Here is a 23,249-nt window from a genome sequence, read left to right on the forward strand (position 1 = left end):
GCCTGAACTTTAAAAAATACAGGGAATATTAAAAAGCCCTCATTGTTCATAAGTATTTTCTATACATCCTCAAGCAGTCAGAACTTATCATGCACGGGTATTTTTAAAAGTGTATCCAGGAATTGTATCCAGGATTATCTTTCTTCTGGCTCTGAAAGTTTTAAAGGCACGGTTTCCAGATCAAAAGAAAGAGAAAATAAGTCCTGTGTGGGTGGGGTTGAAAACATGTTTTTGGAGATGAAAAATGAACTCTGTGGAGTGCTCCATTAATGCACTGCACCACCTAGGAGAATATTCTATCTGCAGTACACTTCACAAGTTTCAACTTCTCCCTTCCCAACTGTAAAAACATCCTTTGTCTGCAGCACAGAGATAGTATTGCCTTCCTGACTAATCAGGAGAGATACTTATTAAAGATACATAATACAAAACAGGTGCAAGAAATATGTACTTCAGCATAGAACCAAACACTTAAAAAATTAAGTTTCACAAAAGTACAACTGCTGTTCTGGGAGGTCTAAATCAAGTTACTATCCAATGCCTAAAATAGCTCAACTCTCTTCAGAAAGATTTAAATAGGAAGAAGTAGGACGTTGTGCCAATAGTATTTGTTTCTAACATCTATCCACTGCAAAAAACTATGCCTACAGGAGGGTTTCTCTTTTCTTAGTTTAATCTAACATCTAATAAAAAGTTTTCTGTGTAACCACATCAGTATTTAACGTTTTTGGTCACTGCACATTCATCCAAGACATACTGCAGTAGTGACACATCATGGCTGCGCACACAGCCACACAGCAATCTCTCACTAGGCTTGCTAGCAGCCTACGTTGCAGGAGGTTTTAGTCATTCAGGAGTGGTACTAGGTGCATAGGATCGGGGAGGGCAAAAGGTCTGCACAGGAACAGCTTGCCAGGCCCCCTGCAGCAAGCCTTGAACCTGGGGTGTGGGGCAGAGAGAGGCAGAGCACCATCACCCCTTCGGCTTTCCAGAGGGGACAACTTTCACACCATCCCCTAGCACAACCCATAGTAGCCCTCATTACATTTACCTCCCAGTTAAAAACAGCAGCAGCCTTCTTTTTACTAACTGTTGAATATTACTTATTCTCTACTAAAATCAGCAATTTTTTTTTTTAATACTTTAAAGCGGTAGATGCTAGGTTCACAACAACAGCACCTCTGCATATACTTAGTGAGCTGTAGCAAGGAGCTCAACAACCAAGCAAAAACTGGATAAAAAGACAGAGTTGTAAGATCTGACTACGCCATTTCAAAAACTAGTGACGTCTTCAGAAGTCAGAGAGATAATATTGGGAACGTGATTAATTACAGTAAAAGCAACTTCAAAGCAATGTCCAACTAACAGATCTGTCTAGTTAATTAGCGCAGTACCATATGAGCACATAAAAAAACAGCTGGAAGAGAAAACTTCTGGCAAAATTTCATCACTGATTTTCTCTCAGAGGCTGTCTGCTCCCATTCTTGGAATTAAGTTGCATTTCTGTTGCATAACAGCTAGAAAATACAAATAATCTTTGTTCTCACACGCTTAATGCCTTATGTATATCAGTGTACTCTATGTAACAGTTAATAAAATTTACAATATAAGAAATGAGAAAACTATTGTTACTGCTGGTTATATACAGGTGAATATATTTTTTTTTTAACTTGACATCAATATTTCTTTTCTCTTTGTACTAATCTTAAAAGTAAGGCTTATCTTGGACACTAAAAACTGAGCTCAGAAGAGAAACAGCTGGAAGGAAGTTTCACTGGAAAACATTTAATTATAGCAGGTTTATTTCTTTGACCTGTAGATAATATAACATTTGTTTACTATATTGAGTTTTTATAAGCCAATGTTGAACTGCTACACTTTAAACATTCCTGCCAAGCCGAATATAAAGTAACTCACAATAGTCAGTGTTTCTGTGCTACTGCATAAAACCAAGCAAACAATACGCTACTTCCCCATTCATTCCCTCACACTCTCCTTTGTCTTCAAAACAAAACAGAGGAAAATATGGTCACTGACACCCATGCTGGTAAATCACATGCAGGATTTTTAGGTCAGTATACCTCTATACTTCAGGAGAGTATACCTCTCTCTTTAACCTGGCCACAAGGACCAACATCCAAGAACGATCTTCAAAACACACCTGGCTAATCTGTCTTCTGTCATCACATACACACACACCAGCCACTGGAGTCTGTGGATTTTTATTACCTATTCAGCCCCCTGATAAAGCTTCTCTGATTGCTCACTAGCTCTTCTCCATGCATCGTTCTTCTTTATTTTCAAATGCTCATATTCATTTAAATTGTCTGTAGTTCCTCTGAGTAAGTGTCCAAGTATTAAACTCATAAAACATTAGAACGGCAGTAATCTCAAATACCTGAAGTGCCACCTTCTTTTGAAGCAACTCAAGCTAAAATTCTCCTCTTCCCAAAGGAAATAAAAAGGCATTCACCTTCATTACCCAGGCCCTACTTTCATCCACAACAAGCTGTCTTAATACAACTGTCCTGGATAATTAAACTACCAAACATACTGATACTAAAGTTATCAAAGTAACCTTCTTCAAAAAATCTTTTTATCACCGCAACTATGTGCTTAATTCTTATCTTCCACCAAGTCACACCCATACATCTCTGGCTCAAGAATGCTCAAAGCTAAGAGAGCACACTCAGATGCTTCCCTAGATGCTGGTTTGGTCTTACTCTTTTTCCCATGCTTGCGCAATCAGTCCTCGCTGGCGACAGCATACTGACTCAGGCAAATCTTCACGTGACCCAGTATGGCTGTTCTCAAGCTACGGTCTTGTCCTGTTTTTCTTGCTGCTTTAGTGAAGTCTCCAACGATCCCTTAGAGCACTTCTTCCCTCTCCCCCATAATATTCAAAACATCAGCATATCCAGAAAGTTCATGCAGATAAAGTTCTCCTATCACCCAAATCTTGCTGTAACCAGTAAGTCCAGGAAGAAAAAACAAGAAGAGTGAAACACTTATGAAAGCCATGTACAGACGGGGGAGAAATCTGTCATCTACTCATGCTGGTTTTTAACCATCCTATCGCATTTCTAGTAAAAGGATTCTGTGTTCTTTCATTGTAGAGTATTTTCAGAAAGATGAGTCTAATTCTACAAGGTGCTGCTCTTCCCCGTAAAATACTAACTGCTAATTTCTTGTCCCACTGAAGTCAGTGGGAAACAATCTTTAAAACTAACCTTAAGGACGATGAAGTCCTGCATCTCCTATTAAGTCTAGTTTTTCTGTCACACACAGCTGACTAATTTGATGTGACTCAGTCTGTTCTTAATATTTGTGAAAGATGCAACAGTGCTAATGGTTTCAAAAGCAAAACAAACAAACAAAAAAACCCCCAAAACTCAGACCAACATTCCTTGCACCAGACTTCACATTAGCATACCAAAAGGAACTGTTTGAATTAGTGAAGATAAAAAATTAAACACTTCTTTGAACCAGCCCACTGCTGTAATATTGATTCAGCTAATTGAAACTACAGGACTTTGTGGAATGGAAAAATTCAGTGTGTGAGAAAATCTGAATAACAAGAGTAACAGTTTGTGAAAAGTAACTGACTGATGACAGCACAACCAACATTAAAGAACTGAACTTCCATTTTGTCTTCACGAAAGTTTAACCCTCCATTAAACCATAACAAATTATCTGTTTTATCTCTTTGTACTCAGTTATATATTTCTTTAAGAAAAGGTCACGTGAACCCCCTGGAGAGGAAGAGCAACTGCTCTTGTCCTGGCATGGAAGCAGTGGCATATGCTCAGAGAGCAAATTTCAGGATAAACGAGGAGAATTGAGAGTAACAGCAAGAAGTGGGAAGACTGCAGTGAGGAGGAAAAAAAGCAGCCAGACAGACCCTAGAGGGAAGGGCAGGGGAACAGAGAGAAACCTCCCCAGGGACCACATCAGACCAGGCAGAATTTCTGTGACTTGCTGTGATCCTCCCACAAAGACATAACAGGCCGGCAGAGGTTTTTTTATTTTATTCTATTCTATGCAGTTGTTTGATTGCTCATGCAAAATACCCAAAAAATGTAAACAACCTTCATGAACAAAGCAGCTCCCAGCAAGAAATTGTGCCTTGTACCAGCATGTGCTGCTGCACAACCCACTGGAAACTTCCAAGAGGAGTTGCATCTTCGGCAGCACAATCCCTCTCTGAGGGGGCCCCAGCAAATGGAGGCAGCACGCACACTGCTCTACACATCTGGACAAAGTGTACTTCCCTCTCTTCATATTCGAGCACCAAGCAATAGGGGAGAAGAACTTACTGCATCCTCTTTTCTCCTAATCTGTGCCCAAAAGATGCCAAAGGAAATGCAAAATCTCTCCAAAATGAGGTGACTGCAGAGTGAACAGGACAGAGATAAAAGAAATGAAACTCTTTCTACTGTTCTATACCAATCTCAGACTAGACACTGTCTGCATTGTTATAATCCACACAAGACCTCGAGAAATTGTCCAAAACAATGCGCAAGCTTATACGAAAACACGCTTCCTTTAATAATCTTCACTTCTCTGATCCTGCATCATCTAAAAATACATAATCATAGGCTTGCTGAAGTCAATGAAAGGTGGATTAGACTGATAACATGCCAGATGACGATCTAATTGATGTGCAGATGCTTTCATTTGAAAAAGAAATAAATCTTAATAGTAATTACATCTGCTCCATGATTAATTACAGCAGTCCAATGAAATCCTCTTGAAATGAACAGTTTGAGAGGGTATGTACACTCTCATTAGAGTCAAGCTTTTTAATAATGCACAAATGAGAGAGATGTTTCTCAAAACTAATGAGAGCAGATCTATGACTGAAAGCTTCAGTCACAGTGCTGTTATTCTACTGTATTAATAAAAATCAGATACCAGGTCTATGCTCATAGCACAGCCTTGGAAATCGAGCAACAACCATATTACATAGTCTCACAAGACAGAAACAAAAACAAAAGTCTAAACATCTGCTTTCCTTGGCAAATCACTCTGAAAGTTCAGGCATTTGGGAACTTTAAAAAGAAAACTAACTACACACACACACACACTGTGGGTATATACAGTGTATGTATATATATAAAAAATAATCAGCACATTTATTTAGTTATTTACATATATAAAGTAATCAACTGGATGAATTATGGGTGCTGAATTGTTTTCTGGGCAACCCATGCCAGGCTTCCTAAAACTTCTATTTAAAGCAGTCAGCTGAGAGGGATTGGGGGCTGTTTGTGTTTTTTAAAAGCGACCTACAGATAATTCATCTACTCTGTCATATAGGCAATGACATAGGCCAGCAGTCAGGAATAACACAGGCCCAGGATTTCTTCCACCGGTATGCCCAGAAGCTCACCTACCTTGACACAAGAACAGACTTTTGTTCAATATAAGGTGCAGACCTACAGAACATGCTATCTTAACATTATAAAAAAACTGTTCAAACTATTGATCAGTTCTTCCCAATCCTTCATGCTTATATTTACCCCTTTATCTATAATATTAATGAAAAAATGAATATTTCTGACATCAAAATTTTGATGGTTTACAGAAGATGATGTACAACAAGAAAAGCTATGAGTGTTTTACCAACAAATCTATGCAGACAAAAATTAACCAAGTGCAGACTGATGGAGATACAAATTCTGCATAGCTTCAGGATGGTAGCCCCAGTCACTGGCAAGATAAAGGAATAACTGAAAAAGAGAGGGGAGACTGGGAAGAATCTCTCCAGGTCCATCTTCCAGGTCCAGGCAAGGTCATATACATAACATATCTCCTGGCAGATCTGTCTAACCTATTCATAAATGCTGAATTTAATGTGTCCTTAACATTAGAAAGTAGTTTCCTATTTTTAAGCTCATATTTGACTGAGTTGATGAATTAATGATGAACTCTTAATTTAGCCAAGCTAATGTGTTGTTATTTTCTATCTATTCTGCATTAGGCTAATTCCTACTTACACACTTGGTATCATTTCTCTGAAGAATTCTCAAGTCTCCATCATTCCTTGTTTTTCTTAAGGCTTGCTTCCATGTGATCTCTACCTATGAATTCTCAGTTTACTGAAGTCAACCTTGAGCTTTACTGATGCTTGGAGGTCTTGACTAATTCTTGACTCCGAAGAGCTTTTAGATCAAAAATGTAGATATGAAGTGAGAGAGCAGTCGATGTCCCTACCTGCATGCCTTACAAATATCACTACAGTCAAATCAGAACACTCAAATTACTAGTAGTAAGTGCAGGTCATCGAATACAGCATTTCTGAATTAATCATTACCTAATTCCATAAACAACCTGAATTTCTGAATCATTTTTAAACAAATGGAATATATACTGTAGGAATTCCAACCCCAAAGAGGCAGAGGGTTGGAAAAAAAAAAAAAAAAAAGGAGAGAAAAAAAAAAAAAAGATTATCTTCTGACAAGAATACCCCACAACCTTCTGAACTATTGTTAGATCCTTGACAACTACCAGAAGCTCAAAGTTTTCCCCCCACAAATATGAAGGCTTCCCAAGTTACAGACTTTGATACACTTCCAGGAGTCTCGGGATAAAGCTCTGGACCAGCACTTTCTTTCAGCTGATCAGCTGTAGAACTAGATCATAAAACAAAAAAGAACTTGAAATATTCCATCACTCAAGAAGGCCAATACAAGATTTCTGCAGTTTCTTCCAAATTACAAGTTATGCCAGTTTGGATAACAGAGAGAAGCAGAAACTGCACTCATAAAGCAGACACAGAACAGGTTTTTCTTTGTCTCATTTAAGTCAACACATTTACTTGTGATACAACTACTCATTAAAAAAGAAGTTTTCTTGAAAAGAATTCTTAAGTAGAAGATGTAAGCCATAAGATCATTTTATCCTCATGCACCTTCACACTCATACCTGAGTTGAGCCACAATTATCACACTGTGGAACAACAGCTGTGCTGTCACATAATGCAGATAGCTCAGGTTAAACACTTTTGTATCCACTATCAAAAATACTTTCTGTCAATCTTACCATCGTGGAAAAAAAAGGCTATGTTTGGACAAGCACTCCATTCTGAACTTTTTCAGAATGATCTTTCTATAAATTAACATTTGGCTTGGAAAAGATTAAGTGATTGCATAACTATGATTGAAACATAACTGATATATACCTTCAAAATTTATTACATTTCACACTGCCACATAAGGTTTAAGCCTGAATAATTCTAACTTTCCTCTTCAAGATTTGACAGCATATGAACACTGAAATAAAAACCAATTAGGCAAAGAACTTAGTCAGCTTTTGACTAATGTGACTGGATAAACTAAATGAAATTAACTGAATGTCCTTTTCATAAGACATTGTTCTTCTATTGATGGAAAAAATCTAATTTTTATTGAGTTTTGTACAAACTTACTCTTTTCCATATGGATTTTCATCTTGGTTTTATACCAAAGAGGAAGTTAACTTCTCTACTGTGTCATGGAAATGCAGCGCAAACAGTTTCGAACACTGTCAAATCTAAGTTTTCCTTAAGTAAGACTTCAAAGAAGCAATGCTTTAATGAGTAGTTCTGTAACATAACAATTACCTACAGTTCCATGAACTTTTGCAGCAGCTTTTTCAAGTCCCATCTTACACAGATGAAAAGGAAACTGAAACCATGCACCAACCACCTCTGAAAGTCACAATACTTTGTTCTTTGTACTACTGCTTGCAGCAGGTGCATGCCAATTATCTGTTGTAGTATCTAGCGTTAGTATTTTAGAGGTACAACACACACTGCCACTTCCCTTCTTGCACGTCTTGATCACCCTACATTATTTCTTATGAATGCTTGTTATTTTTGACTAGCAACAATAAGTTCAGCATTTCAGTCATAAACCAAATTTGATTAAGTATTAAATGAAGACTTTGCACAACCTTTATTCTCAAGTCAGCAGTCTCTCCCTGGTGCAGCAGATGAACTGCAGTACTAGCTCCTACTAACAGTAGGACTTCACTCAAAACTAACCAAAAACCAAATGCTCCACCACACAGAATGAGACCATCTCCCAACTCACAGGTGTGGAAAAAAAAATAAACAAACAAACTAGACCTATACGTACAATCTGGTTAGCAGCACCGGCTTACAAGACAAATCATCCTTGGGGCACTTTAGGAACCATCCCTCCATTAATATTTTTCTACTGGGTCGCTAAAAAGAGTGCAATGGCTTTGTGCACTACAGCCAGTGCAGACTCTCATTACAAAGCACTTCACTCTCTCTGTGAGAAAAACCGACTTTTTCTAACACTTCAGGATGGATCCCAGTTTTGTGACACACCTTTGAGCTGCATGGGGAATGCAGCAATGGCAGTCCCCTTCCTCAGGTGCAGCAGCAGCTCACAGGGCAAAGCACTTGCCAGTGTACAGGTGCATGGACTGGCACTCGGAGCAGAAAAGACTGGACAGAATCAACCCACACACTGGGACGACCTCGACAATCCCAAGTGCCAGCCAAATCATGTCATGACATGTCATGCTTCATTAAGCATCAAACTTCCATTTTGGAAGAAATAAAATGAAAACAGAAGACATCAACTTTTAAAGCACTGAAGGAGTTATCAGTTCTTCATCTAATTCACATCAATATACACCAGAAACAAGCTGGTATGTATGTCAGGGGTACAGGTAAAGTTGACAGCAACAACTCAACAAGGACTTCACTCATTTCCCTCCAACCTAAGTTTCCTGTAAGGTCATGATTTTAAAGGGGAAGTAATATGCTAGAAAGGATTAAAAAACAAACAAACAAAAACTAAACAAAAAAAAACAGCTTACAATGGGAACGTGTACCAAGATGGATTACAAACTGGGGCAAACTAACAGAGCTGAACATGTACAATATGGCTTTGTTGGAGGATTGCTTGTGAAAAACAGGCAATAAAATGGGTAACTTATTACCATGATAGCTTAAAAATCAAACACACTGAGCCAACTGCCATAAACCAAAGGAATGATTTATGAGGAATGAAGAAATTTCTGATTCCAGACTGATAGTGAGCTGTTCTCCAGAATGTTTTCACCAGAACACAATATAAAGCTTATCGCAACTTGCACAGCAAATTGACAAGAAGCTGATGGTATAGCAGGAAGAGCAAATGAAGTGATATGTAAATATCCAGGAAAGTAACAAGCCTCAACAGCTATGATATTACTGGTGCTTGCAGTTCTGAAGCTGAGCTTTACCACAGATTTGCTCTGATTTTGGGCAAGTCACATGAATCTCTCTGTAAATACCTGTTTAGATCTATAAAGATATTTGCTCTCAAAACATTTTAATCTCCAGAGACGAAGCATTATGGGAAATGTAGGTGCTGTTATTTTACAACTTGCAATCTTCTAATGACCTTTGATATTTGCATTCCACATCTATCACCTGAGAGATTCGACTCAAAAGCAGCCTTCATACATGGTTTAACAGCATGTGAACATTCGGCACAACTCTTTACATGTTATTTGACTATGAACTATGACAAAAACCAAAACAAGACCAAGACTTACTTGCAGAAGTGTTCCATGAATAGCATTCTGTCGTATGCAAGGACTGGTGCAGTCTGGAAGCCCTTTCAGCAGTGACAGTACGGTCTGCGGTACCTCATTTACCATTACAAATGGAACAAGTGCCCGACCTGACATATCACGGGAACGGTACACTGGAGAGTGCCCGCATCTAGAAAAAGGAGAAATATATTCCTTTGTAATTCAGATGTAATCCACTGCTGTGGCTGTAAATATTTGGATTAGGTATGAATTAAAAAAACCAAAAGATTATGTAATAAAAACTAAAACACATTCCTCCCAAATCAAATCTACAATATTTCTTCTCAATAGTGAAGGACTATTTGTCCAGAAAAATAAAGCAAACTAGAGCCATGTTGGAAGCTTTTTTCCTTCTGAAGTTTTTGTTTATATAAAGTAAAAAAAAAATTATGCCATGAAACAGGTAAGTATATGATTCTATTCTGTGTTTCCTGGTGTTTATGTTACTTACAAAACAGCAGTCATGTTTAAACACATTATGAATTTGATTTAAATCAATTACATTTAATGTTCTTAATCCTGTTGTTTTAGAAAAAAACACATTTTGGGCCATACCTCCCAATGGCTTTTAGAATATATTTAAAGGCCGGAAACAGTTTCCTAAATAGCAGACACATTGAAAAATACTTTCTATTATGTATGATGGGTATCTGAACAATAAATATTTTTTACTTACTAAAAATTAACTAAGACTCAAAACTGCATACAAAACACAGAGCAAAAGAACCTTTTTTAAAAATCTTTTAATGTTATTAACACTTTAACTAGCTGTATAGTTAAGTATATATAGCTGTATAGTTGTAAATATATAAAGCAGTATAGCTGTATAGTTAAATATATATTAACATTTTAACTAGCTATGTACTACTTCAGTAGTATGTATACTGAGTTGAAGTAAATAAAAAACTTTTATCAAGTAGGCTAGGCCCAGTCTTTCAAAGCCAATGACGTTTGCATGTGTCAATTTTTGTAACGCATGTACCATTCAGCCATCAGCAGTCTCGGACAACGGAGGAGGTTACCACAGGGCTTAGAAATGGATGTCCAAAAGACTTAGATGGTGCAAAATACACTACAGCAGAACTTAGGTTCTGATACCTCCCAGGTGATTATGATGACCCACAGATATGTCCTTCCGTCTCCTTTTTTTCCTGGATTGCTCCTTACATATTGTCGGTTTATAATATCACATGTAATCAAGATTGTCCCCTGCCAAAGAGGGCAAACCACTTTTCAGCTCTCCCAAACCATCCCTGCAGAGTCATGCCTACTTATTTAAAAAATAAAATTAAATTTAAAAGCATTTGAAGGTTTCAAATATCCCTAGCAAATTTAAATCAATACCCAAAGTGGTTGTTTACTTTAGTGCACATCAAAGAAATACAGAAAACAGATTCCATCTTGAACTAGCAACTTGACAGGGTTTTGAATAGAAGACAATAAAAAGGCTTAATTGAAACAGCATAATATTTCTGACAATTTACTCATGGTAGGCCACAGTATGCCTGAAAAACACAAACATTGGTTTGAGGGCATACAGAGCCATGCTACCCCTGCACTAGCCTTCTGTTGGCATTCAGTATCACCCTCACAGTGTGGCAGCATATTCTATCCTCTGTCTCCCCATCTCTTCCCTCTTAGGGAATTATTTTTAGAAAGACCATCTTTAGGCAACAGGAAATGCATGGAGCAGCTGTTCTTCAAAACAGGATGTGAAAGCAGAGCAGTCACAACTGTAGGCTTTTCCATATGGAAAAGCTTTAACTCGGCATTAACAAGACGTGGGAAGAAAGTCGGCTTAGTCCTTAATAAAGAAAAAAAAAACTATTTTTTTAAAACAAAAATTTTAGTTCTACAACACAGTAAATTTAAATTTGATGCAAAGTGATTCATCTATAACCATTCCTGCATTTGTGCTGTAACATGTTTTCTTAACCAAGAAATTCTCATACATAGATGCTTCTTGTCAAACAAGTAATACTGACAACTGTTGTGAATGCTTAGTTTTCAGTCAGCCGTAACTGTATATTCAAGAATGCTTTTTATTTTGTTTGTGACCTTTTACAAAGATGATTTCCCAAGGCATCTGACATCTCTTCGGAAGGAAGAGTGGAAAATGGGAAAAATGCCAGGGTTTGCTCCAACTTGTGCAAGGGTACTTTCCCAAAACACATGATTCAGAGGGGTTTTTCTCCTCAAACACAATGCAAGTCATTAGAATGGAATTGTGTGCTTTTTTCCTGGTAATAAACAGAAAAATGGAGTTGAGGACAAGGTCCAAATAACTTGATTTTAACTTTGTCCTCTTGCAAACTTTTTAAAAGAATTATTATCACATATACATTATACATGTATAGAAAAAGCAGTATTTTCCATATCAACTTTTATTCCACATTGTTATTTATCAAATTTATTAAGGGAATAAAAGTGAGTGCTATATGTTTAGGCTGACAGAAACAATTCCACATTAAGGGTAGTTTTCTTAGTTGCCATAGCCTGGGTCCATAAGAGACTCTGCACCTCAGCATTTACACTGAATGTACGGCAAAAGGCGCAATTCTCAGAACTACGGACAATCTAATTTTCCACTTCTCTGCATGCCCCGAAGTTTTGTTCTGCAAGAGGACCTCAGCCGCTTACTGTTTTCCTCCTGACAAAGAAGCCTAACCAGGATCCTCAAATCAGGTTCTGTTTTGCCTCTTTGAGGAGCCTCATTGAGGAGACAGTAACATCCTCCTCCCTCCTGCACATGAGCCCAGCTGCCGGAGAACTCATGCAGTGCCCAGGAGACCTGCTCCTACGGTCTAAGACCTATAGAAATATTTTCCCTTCACATGGAGATTCACTGTACCACATGTTGAAATGACTTAAATTGCACCTCTTTTGTTGCACTCCCTACCAATAAATCAAGTAATATCTCCAGGTAGCTAACTTTAATTGAGGTTTATTTAACTGTTTGTTCAAACTACTTGAGGTTAGAGCCTCTTTCCACCTGTATTTGGTTCAAGCCATTCCAGGGGTGGGGGGAAAACCTGCTCTCAGCTCAAGGTCATGTAAAAGGAAGATTTTAAACACCCTTCATTCAAAACTGCATTTTGACTTTGTCAGCATCTGAAAAGTTACTATGATGATTCACAACTCAGAATCATGGAAAGAAACAAACACCACCTACTACCAAAATAGGAAAAAACACAACAAAGAACATAAACTATATTCCTTCTATCATTATTTTTAACTCTATGAAAAGAAAGTTGAAATCATAAATCAAATCTCAACTTCTTGTGATGATTTTTGAAAGCTTCAGCTAACTGCAGACAAGAATGCAACAAGAGTGATTTTCAAAAATTACTATCAGACCCACAACAACCACCAAAGGATCTGGGTTCTCAAAGACTTTTCCTTCCCACAAAACCACCAAAAGTGGATAGCCTGTTGCGAAAGAGCTTTCCCAATACCAACTCTTCTCAAGCCCAAGACTGTTTTTAAATAACATTGGCATTTTTAATATCACTGTCTACAGTAGTTTGTCATGACTTAGTTACTTTCCTCTGCCTAACTGATGCATTAATCTCTCCATTTTCTTGCTCCTTCCTGCAAACGCTGTTGCGAAACAAGGCAACCAGTGCAATCAGGATTACACTGAGAAAAACGATAACAAGAAATGGAAGCATTCCAAGCCAGTCCTAAATCCCAAGACAGGAATCACTCTCAAAGGGTTGATGCGAGATAAATTATTCCAGACAACAATTCTAAACAGTTATATTGACTGGACAGTACATTAAAAAAAAAAGTGCTTTTGATACAAAACCCTAGCAATATGCTTTTAACAAACAACTGTAATCAAGAGCAGCTGTTTCAATGCAAGAAAGCTGCAACAAGCACATGCAGTTCTCTTCACCTAATACAAAAAGGCATTCCCACTTTGAAGACCACTGATAAAATTGCCTATATTACAGAAATGACAGTTGAAATCAGGCAAGTTTTAATTCTCTTGTTGATGCTAGGCCACACGAAAATAAAGGAAAAAGAGGAGAAAGGCAGAAGAGGCACACTGAACACAACCCTTCAGCAATCTAGTCTGGCCGTTTATCAAAAGCTACTGGTGTTTTGCCTACAGAAATTCAGTTAACTGCTCACAAGTCAGATGCAGGATGATATACTAAATTCACATATGCAATTGCACACATGTGAAACAAAAGTCAGGGAAATTGTATTTAAACAACATAGATAAACAGTAATGTTTCCAGTTACGTTCTACTTCAAGAAATGGTTTTGGTATTAGTTAAAAGTTTTAAGAAGATATAGAATTATTTCAATCAAGCTCTTCCCAAACAAACTGGAGGTATCTTGTTATAAGCTCTCCCTCACTCCCCCTTCTCTTGTGTTTATTTGGCATTAAGGTTGCAAACTTATACAACTGCCAATTTCGAAGTCTCACAGATATATGCTTGACTTTACATTTTAATTTTGTTGCTTTATTACTCCATCTTACCCCAGACCCAATGCCTATGAAGCATATACAAGTTTTGCCACAGGGCTTCAATGGCACAGGACCAGACACACCTGATGGACAGTTTAACTAAAGTTACTTAACGCAACACAGAGCCATAAGACTAATTAACAAAGGTCAATAAAGATTAACCTTTTCAAAAAAACAACCCCCATCCCAAACACAAGTAACATTATTGATCAGTGAATATTTATATTCATGGCATCTTCTAGAATACTAAATACTTGGGTCTTTTTTCTCAAGACATTTTTTGTTTAAATCAGAAGCGAGCTCTTACAGTTTTATAGACACAACTCTGACTCAGAATTCATGTTCATGTGCTCCTTTTCCTAAGAAGCTAAAATAAAGGTGGATTAATCTCACTTAATACACATTTTTACAGACTGCTTAAAACATAGAAACTGAATGATTTGCAACAACAGTATATAAGAGTTATGAGAGAAAGATCACAATTATATCTATGCATCTCTATACAATTGAATTTGTTGTCCAAAAACAAAAGCTAACTCTTGCAATAATATTCCCTCCTTATCTGAACTGAAGTAAACATCAATAAAGACTGAAAGGAATAGGCAAGGAATTTGTGAACTAAGTGAAAAAAGAACAGGCAGATAAAAAAGCAGGGAAAGTTGCATCAGAATGGCACTTCGTAAGTTAGCAGGAAAGAATCAAAGAACCTGATATGAATCAGTCAATGGCAAGACAGCACGATAATGTAAATATATTAAGAATAAGGGTTTGAAACACCCATATTTAGGAAATACATTAATTACTTAACATCATTAGGTTGTTTCATTATACCAGAAAGATCTCAAACATCTTACTAATCAGAAAACTGTTAAAAAATATTTCTTTGTACTATGATCAAGCAGAGTGCAACTGAAGGTCTATTTTTATATTTCAAGCAAATATTTGTCAAGATAGACTTTGATATACTTTTGCCACCAAACAACTGCAAAACAAAATTAATGATATGAGATTACAATTCATGTAAGTATTTCTATCAAAACTTTGTATTTTGAGTGACAGCATTTTTAAAATCGCTTTTTAAGCTTGTTGATATCTGAGAGAATACTTAACTTGTGGATAGCATTTTGTACAGGACAACTTGCGTAATGTATACCTTGTGCAATGAACCTCTCAGACTTCACAGAAAGAGCCTGATCCTTCATAACAGAAACCCTTAGTTTGCTTTTAAACTTTAAGGAAAAATCTTCCATACCCTGCACATCAGTCTAGATTGGCGTCTGTTAAGTTTCAAAAAAAGATTTCTTAACTAGAATTCACCAAAATTTATACTGTATTTATCTACTGAATGAAACATAGAAAATTGCATTACATGTGTGGATTAAAGGTATAACTCATGCCTCCGCAGATTTTTGGCTCCTTCCCAAGCCTGAAAAAACTGGAGACAATAACCAGCATCACTTCCTGCAGAGGAACAGACTCGCAAATGTAAATCTGTGCTAACTAATTTAAGAATACCGAGAAGTCACATACTGCATACCAGGAAAAAAAAAAGAAAAATCCAAATCCCTAAAGTAACATATCCCTACACTTAAAGAGTCTCTCTGGTCTAAACCATTCAAAAAAACCAAGAAAACAAAGTCTGGTGAAGGAACGCCATCCGCACCCCAGAGGCAACAGGCAGAGGTAGAACACAGGCCCCACAAAGCTGCAGAATGAAGTGATTAACCCTAGGGAATGTCTTGCTGCTGCTCCGAGAGGGCGCCCACTCACCAGCTACTCATCACCAGCGTCACAGCACTGCTGTTGGAAGGAGATCATAGTGGTACTCTAGACATCTTGCACCACTTCAGCCAAATACATTTAAGAAATTTAGCCAGCAGACTTCACCAGCAGTATATTAGAAAAAGTTTCACACAGTCCTTTCCGACAAGAAGGGCATGAAGACATCTTCAGTTATTTCCCCTTTCCAAGAGAGGGGATAACTAGACTGATGTAAATGCGCATACCCTGCAGCAACTGCACCCAGCCCACCTAAATAACAGATTTATTGAGCTTTCCTACCATAGCTATTATGATAGCATTTGAGCTGCATGCCAGTTTGTTCCTAGTGGATGCAGAGTTCTCCTTTACTTCTCTCTCCCTAAGGGCCCTTTTAGGAACAGCCTATGGCAACAGAGCAGCTGATAACGCTCTTTACTACCCCAACCCACAGAAAATTTTTCCTTATTGTATATAATTTTGCTTTCATTACATTCTAGTGTCCATCATTCACTAAGAGAGTCAAAGTAATTATTCTTGTATATTAATGATGAGTTCACTAGTGTGCAAAATCAAAATAGTACCATAATGGGGGTGGGGGAAGAACAGGGACAAACTGCAAAGGACTAGTGCTTTCTACCACTACTTACCCTGGCTGCCAATTAAAAACACCACATACCTTCTCTTCATGAAGGGATTTTTGAATTTAGCTCCTTGTTTTTACAGAAGGATGCAAATTACAAAATTCTGAACAAGAAAGTAGTGTCTACTTCATAAATATGTTAATTTCTTGGAAAAATCTTCACATTTCTAATTAATTTTTCCTCAGACAGAGAGTTTCTTCAGTGACTTGCAACATCACGCACCCAGAAGTAACATTGCTTTGAAATCTATTCGACAATATTTTAAAAGGGAAATTTCACTAAGAATTAAAAATGGTTTTGTCAAGTGGAACATGAGGCACATATACCCAGGAGTTTTTAAAGCTGATTTTTAAAAAACTGCTTAAGTGATTAAGAATTCCTACTCCTAGAAAGGGATAGACTTCAAGGAGGTAAGAATATCCAAGTCATTGTAGCAATACCAATTTACTCTTTCAGAGGATTCAGACCAAAACATTTAACAGTAAACAAACATTCTGTCAATGCTATGGTACCAGAAAAGGCAGAAGGTAACTCAAATTTGAATCATTCTGAAGAGATTAGAGATTTTTGGACAGGGGGAGGAGGAGGAGGAGGAGGAGAAAGGGAGATTGTTTTCATTTCATACTTAAAACATTACCTCCTGAGCACCTCCCTTGCTAATCAAAAACATTCTGTACATTCCTTCATCTTAGAAAGTAATCACTGAAGTGGACATATCTAGCTCTAAAATAAAAAAAAAAATCTTGTTTTTCAAAAAAAATTTAGATGAAGTAATAAGTTGTGAATCAAAGTGTTCCCTTCCAAATAAAACATCTGCAAGGGGGAAGGAAAAGAAAGGACTTTTAATAGAACCGCAGCTAAATGCCCTAGTTTAGCAGGGAGTAGCAAGTATGTGCACAGAGACTGAGGTTTGTCCTTGTAGCATTTAATCCTACTCGTATTGTACAATTCATCTCAGCACGGTCAGAGCAACCACAACTCTACTCCCACTAGATGGAAAATTCCACTCTGGCTTAAGGGAAACTGTTCAAAAGCCTAATTAGAATTCTTCCTGCTAAACACAGTTTTGTTCAGCGAACTGCCCGTTCGCTTGCAAACACACCAAGAATTCTGTTCATCCTCTCCGATCAACAAGTGAATGCCCCTTTCTTGAGGGTAGAGCCCTGGGAAGATTCTGAAGATCAGTTATGTTTTATATGCACCCTTCCTCTTTCTCTGTTGCATAAGCAGTAGCTATCCTTGACAGAGGGCTACTGCATTAGAAATCCAAAAGTCTCACAGCAAAAATATGGCAATTAAATGTCATAATTGCATTGGGCTAGCGTGTAATTATATGCATATATAGACATGTTATATAACACAATACACTGAGCGAGTCAAAGGAATGGTTAATATATAAAATTTAGTGTCTTGATGAATAGGGCATTTGGCATCATGCCTCCTCTTTGATCCTCTCCAAGTGATTATTTCACAGTAATTTTCACTATCACCTTCTAAAGAACAACCACATGACTAGGAAAAAATTTTATTTTAGTTCATCTGCTCCTGCGGAAGGGAAAATATCTCACAAGGAAGGAATTACATTTATCTTTCCCAGGTAAATCACCTGTATGTATTCCGCTAATGCAGTCAGAGTGAAACGAAAACAATCATGGTATTTACAGAGCAAGTGCATAAGAGCTGCACACACAAATACAGTCAGTAATGTCATGTTGACCTATATCATAAATATGTACATTTTCCCCTGCAGAATCCTTAGTATCGTTTCCTGGCAACCATTAAAAAATACCAATGTTTTCCTAAGTAACCAATCAGAAAATGCATATCTCTATGTCCAATATAATTTTCTGTCAGAAAGATTTAAGAATTTTATCCTAGCCTTAGATCAGAACCCCCAGTACTTACTGCCAAGGTCAGTGGAAAGAAAACCTAGAAAACATCATGTTTGTCTTCCACACCACTCCCATTTTACAAGTACAGTTACTAACAGGAGTTAACAGGGAGGAGGCCCTATGATAAGGGTCTCTTAAATGTTTCAAGTTCTTCCTCTACATATTTTGTTAGTTTTTTCTACCCACATCTTCTAAAAGGAGTTAAATAACTACAAGAGAACGAGCTAAATAAGTGTGACCACTGTCGAAGAGTTATTCTGTTGGTATATGTACCTTTCTAAAAGTAGCAGATGTCATGAAAATACAAACACAAAGTCTAGAAGTTTTAACCAAAAAAACTTTTTAAAAAATCTATTACAGGAAACAGGTACTATGCTGAACCAAAAAACAAAAAACACAAGCCCCAAAATGCACTCTTCAGTGGAGTAACAAGGCATAAAGGCAGAGCTAACTAATGATGTGGGCAATAAATGTAGTTCAAAATAGTTCCCCAAAAAGTATTTAAGGTTCAAGGATGGCAGCAAAACAAAACATCATTTTAATACAATGCTTTTAAATGCTGTTAGATACAATGTTAAATACAATGCATATACATGCTGTTATTACAGGTTTTTCCTTTAAGGAAAGGCAGCAGATTACTATTTATCCTAAAGTTCTGAAAAACATTGTAAGAAACAGGAGGTACTATAACATCACATCTGCTGTGAAGAATAAGCAACAGAACTACTATTATTTTCTAATATAAATAACAGTTTAAAACTGGAAGATCTTAGGATAGAAACAAGTTTATCTTGTTTCACTACCGAAGGAGCAAGGTTTATTATGGAACTTTTCTCACCCCGCTGCTCTCAAGCCTTCACACAGATAGCAGGACTTCCTCTCAAACACTGATTACTCTTACTTTTCCTCACCCGCCACAGTTCTGTCCCTTTATCAGGCAGTCCATCCCACACCAGTGGCGTACACAACAGCAAAACGTCTGCAAGTATCTCGATGTTACCACCATGTAAGTGAAGGTTACACTACATAAAAGCTTGGATAAGACACCTTAGAAAGATATGGGAGTCATTACATTTATGGGTTACCAACAATCGTTTTGCAGGACTGAAAAACCCTACAAAAATTTTAGCAATGTAAGAATTGCTTTACGAAGCCAGTCAAGCCCATCAGTTCTCATTTACTCTCTCTCTGGCAGCAACCATGCTGTACTGCATTTTCAGATGAAGTTTAAAAACAAGTCATACAATCGCTTGCACACAGTGAAAATTCTTTCTAATCCCTGAAAACGAGTACGAATAAGAAGTCCAACCAATCGACACCAATGTTCTTCCTTTAAGAATTAAATCTAAAGAGAAGCTAAAAAAGGCACTTTATAGAAAAAAACAAAGATTCTAGAAAGAACTCCCATTGCATGAAAATCCACCAAAACAATACCTTACCTTATAATAAATGGGACAAATGGTGCCATGCTGAGGGCTGAGTAAGTGCCGTCCATTGGAGATGGATACAGCTTTCCCAGAATTAAAAGCAAAAGGAACAAACTTGGATGGAGTTTCAACTCTTCAGTTTCACTAAATGAAAAAGTTGTAAGAAGCATTTGGTTTAAAAAAAAACAAAACAAAAAAAACACACACAAAACATCTTCCTTCATGCTAGACTTGAGACACTTCCACACATGGTACCCTTCTGCATTTCCAGTTCCAGGAGGTGCTTTAGGTTGGCCACTGTAAGAATGTGAAAACTTTGCTGGGATCCAACACGTCATCCAGTAAAGGTACATTCTCCTACTGCACCACTGGGGACCCCTGTACAAAGGCACTTAAAGCTGTATTGGTCTTACTACTGCCATTACTGATGTAATCAACACGCTATGCCAGATACATGCTGATTTCTGTAAAGCCAGTGAGAGCATCTGCAACATAATTCCCCCACTTTATACTTCACAAGGGCAACAGCTTCCAGCACAGTGCCAGAGCCCAGCTCCTCACCTGGGGTGCAAGTTCTTGCAGAACTGAGAATCTGGACAGCGTGACACTGAGCCCACCCTGTGAAGACAGCCTGCAACCAGCACTGCCAGTGCCGAATAGGACTAAGTCCTTCTACACCAGAACTGGCTTCTTCTGGAACAGCAGTGTGTCCTTGAAACAATTTTCTCAGTATCCAGATTTGTTTCCATTACTCCAAGCATCCTGTTATTCCCAAGAATGGTGAGCTGCCCTTGCTTGTAAGTGACATTAGAAAATAGAGCAGGTAATGTTTCTTTAGTAATTGAACGATTGAGAAAGCTGAGTTACAAAAACATCATTAAAAAATCTTTTTTTGGTTGGGAAGGAAATGTTTATTTGGTGAACAGAAGGTTTTATTACAGAATAATTCTTGTAATCAATACCAAGTAGCTAGTATTCATATTGTAAAAGTAACCAGAAATACAAGTCAAACATCAGCATTTCCTGTTTTAGTTAAAGACTGGGGGGCGAGGGAGGGGGTACAAAACTTGCATTGAAAATAGCATTCAATCTTTTCCAGTTGAAAGATTTCCTCAAATTTTCTAGTGATGACACTGTCACCCTTCAAAATATCAGGTAGAGCAGACTCCATGGAATACACGCACTTCCTTGTCTTAGAGCAGAGACAGCATAACACATAATGGCTGATGAAACTCCTGTTCCCCTCTATCCACTTCAGACCCATCACACAGATGGCTGAATCGCCTGTAAATCAGCTGCTGAACTTCCACAGTTTAAACCACAGCATTTTAAGAAAAAAACAAAGCCATAGTGGTTTACTTTAAAAGTTCATGAACCTGGGGGTAATAGCATCAGCCACCATCAAAACAGTATCATCCACATTGATCAAATTGGAACTCTCAGACACCATTTGCAGACTCCTTAAAAAGAGATCAAGGACCTTCCCCCCAAATCAGTGTGTCATAAGCTGAAAAGTACTCATTTAGGCTTACATGAGGCCGTATGACCCTGTATCATTTAAACATTTTAGCAAGTCTCACTCACCATTAAACATGAGACAAAGAGCCAAACACCCAGTTTCTATCTTTCTCTGAAAAGATATCTTAGTTATATAAAGTCTGATCCTAGGTACATAGCAACAGCAGGGAAAAACAAAAGCAGCTGCTAATCACCCAACATTAGTTCATACTCCAGAGATTCACTGCAATGTTCAAAAGTTATAGGGAAAAAAGGCTTAGCAAAACACACTAGTAAAACTACACAACTTCAAGAAGCACTGATGAGAAGAACAGCATTAAAGTACATGTAACACACCTCAGTTTAACCTTTACGTTGCACTTTATGTAGTAAATCTTTCTGAGATATCCTCTTACCTGTCCAAAGCATTGGCTACAATCTCCAACTCTTTGAGGAGGAAAGGATAAAGACTTGGAAACCGAGAGAAAAACTCCCTTCCTGTCATTCTGCAAAAGGGAATAAAGAAGAGTTACAGTTAGCATTCTGTAGTAATACACTGCACTCAAAATACCAGTTTACATATTAGATTTTTGATGATACGGTGAACTTGGAGAGCCAGGAGAACAACACAGCCATTACGAACTCCTTCCAGATAAGACAAAATGCTTTTGTTAAAAATAGCAATACGGTCTAGTTTACACCATTTACATAACTGCGCGTGTGTGAATACTAGCTTCATCAACTAGGCTGTTCAGGCCATTTTGGAGAAAAGATTGTTAAGCCAATTATTTAATCACACTAAAAAGAAAAGATACAGCAGCTTAATTTCTGGCACCATTTTAACAACATATTGCTCAAATGAGATGTCTACATTTGTGTTAGTATGGCTACTGTATTAAATAGCTAATAAAATAAATTTAATATACTTATATTATATACTAAACAGATGCTCATATTTTACTGATACTGACAAGTATCTCAGAATAGTAACTCAAAGAAGATCTGTAAAATACAGCAGCAAAAAGTGTCAGACCTTCCATTAGCCCTTTAGTACCTTCCATCATATGGCAGTGGTGGCATTTCCAGGCCACATTTTTGCTTGTGTAGATGTAGCTTATATGTAACAACCAGATTCAAAACAGAACAGTGCACCAATGCCTATTGAACTCATCATCAGCCAGAATTAGTAAAGCAGCATAGTTCAAGCCACAACTGCAAATCAATCCAAGCTAAAGACACAAAGAGAGGTTTTTTATTTGTTTTATAACCTTCTGACCAGATAAAGCGGGACTGTTTATAGGAAACCATTTAGCATCTTTTAAGCAAGAACCTTTTTAAATATTATAGTAGGGATTTCTAATGAGACATAAGCATTTTACATAAACAGTGTTCCCCCCCCCACCAAAAAAAAGATAAATGCATATGATATGATCAACAGAAATAAGTACATGTTAGCATGACTCCATTACAAAGCTTCAAACCAGCAAACAGATCCAGGTCTACAAAAATAACATGATGAGACAATAAGATTGAATGTTGGTAAAAATAAGCGCACAAAAAAAAAAAAGAAAGAAAAAAGAAATCATGCAGGAGTAAATCAGCACATGGCAAACATCACCAAAGCTTCATCCAGCACTCAGCTAACAAAACATGCCTTAGCCACAGGCCATAGAATAAACACAGCAAAAAACAGATCACTAGATGGAAACAAATGTTCAAACAAGGAGGTTCAGGAAGCTTTCTGAAGGCACGTAAGAAGAGTACACTGAAATGCTATAACTAAAAGCATGGCCAAGGATTCTGCAATAACTTCTAACAACAAAAAAAGATTTGAGTTAAAAAGTTTAGATGAAAGCTTTTTAATTATGAATGAATTTAAAGTGAAGCATTAGAAAGGATGGTTTAAAATGTCAATACTGATAACTACTTCACAGATTATTTAAGCAGAAAAAAA

General features: G+C 37.4%; 1 protein-coding gene across 1 annotated transcript in view; it reads right to left on the minus strand.

The window, feature by feature from the left end:
- The window catches only part of THADA (THADA armadillo repeat containing), a 167,690-nt gene that overhangs the window by 81,845 nt on the left and 62,596 nt on the right, over positions 1-23,249 (minus strand). Inside the window, exons 28-30 of the mRNA XM_067293137.1 lie at positions 21,712-21,801; positions 19,811-19,942; positions 9,559-9,727 (exon numbers count right to left, since the gene is read on the minus strand). Of these exons, the coding sequence (XP_067149238.1) occupies positions 9,559-9,727; positions 19,811-19,942; positions 21,712-21,801 (391 nt within the window). The remainder of the gene's footprint in view (positions 1-9,558; positions 9,728-19,810; positions 19,943-21,711; positions 21,802-23,249) is intronic.

This window comes from Apteryx mantelli, chromosome 3, assembly GCF_036417845.1.
Source record: "Apteryx mantelli isolate bAptMan1 chromosome 3, bAptMan1.hap1, whole genome shotgun sequence".
Lineage (NCBI taxonomy): Eukaryota > Metazoa > Chordata > Aves > Apterygiformes > Apterygidae > Apteryx > Apteryx mantelli.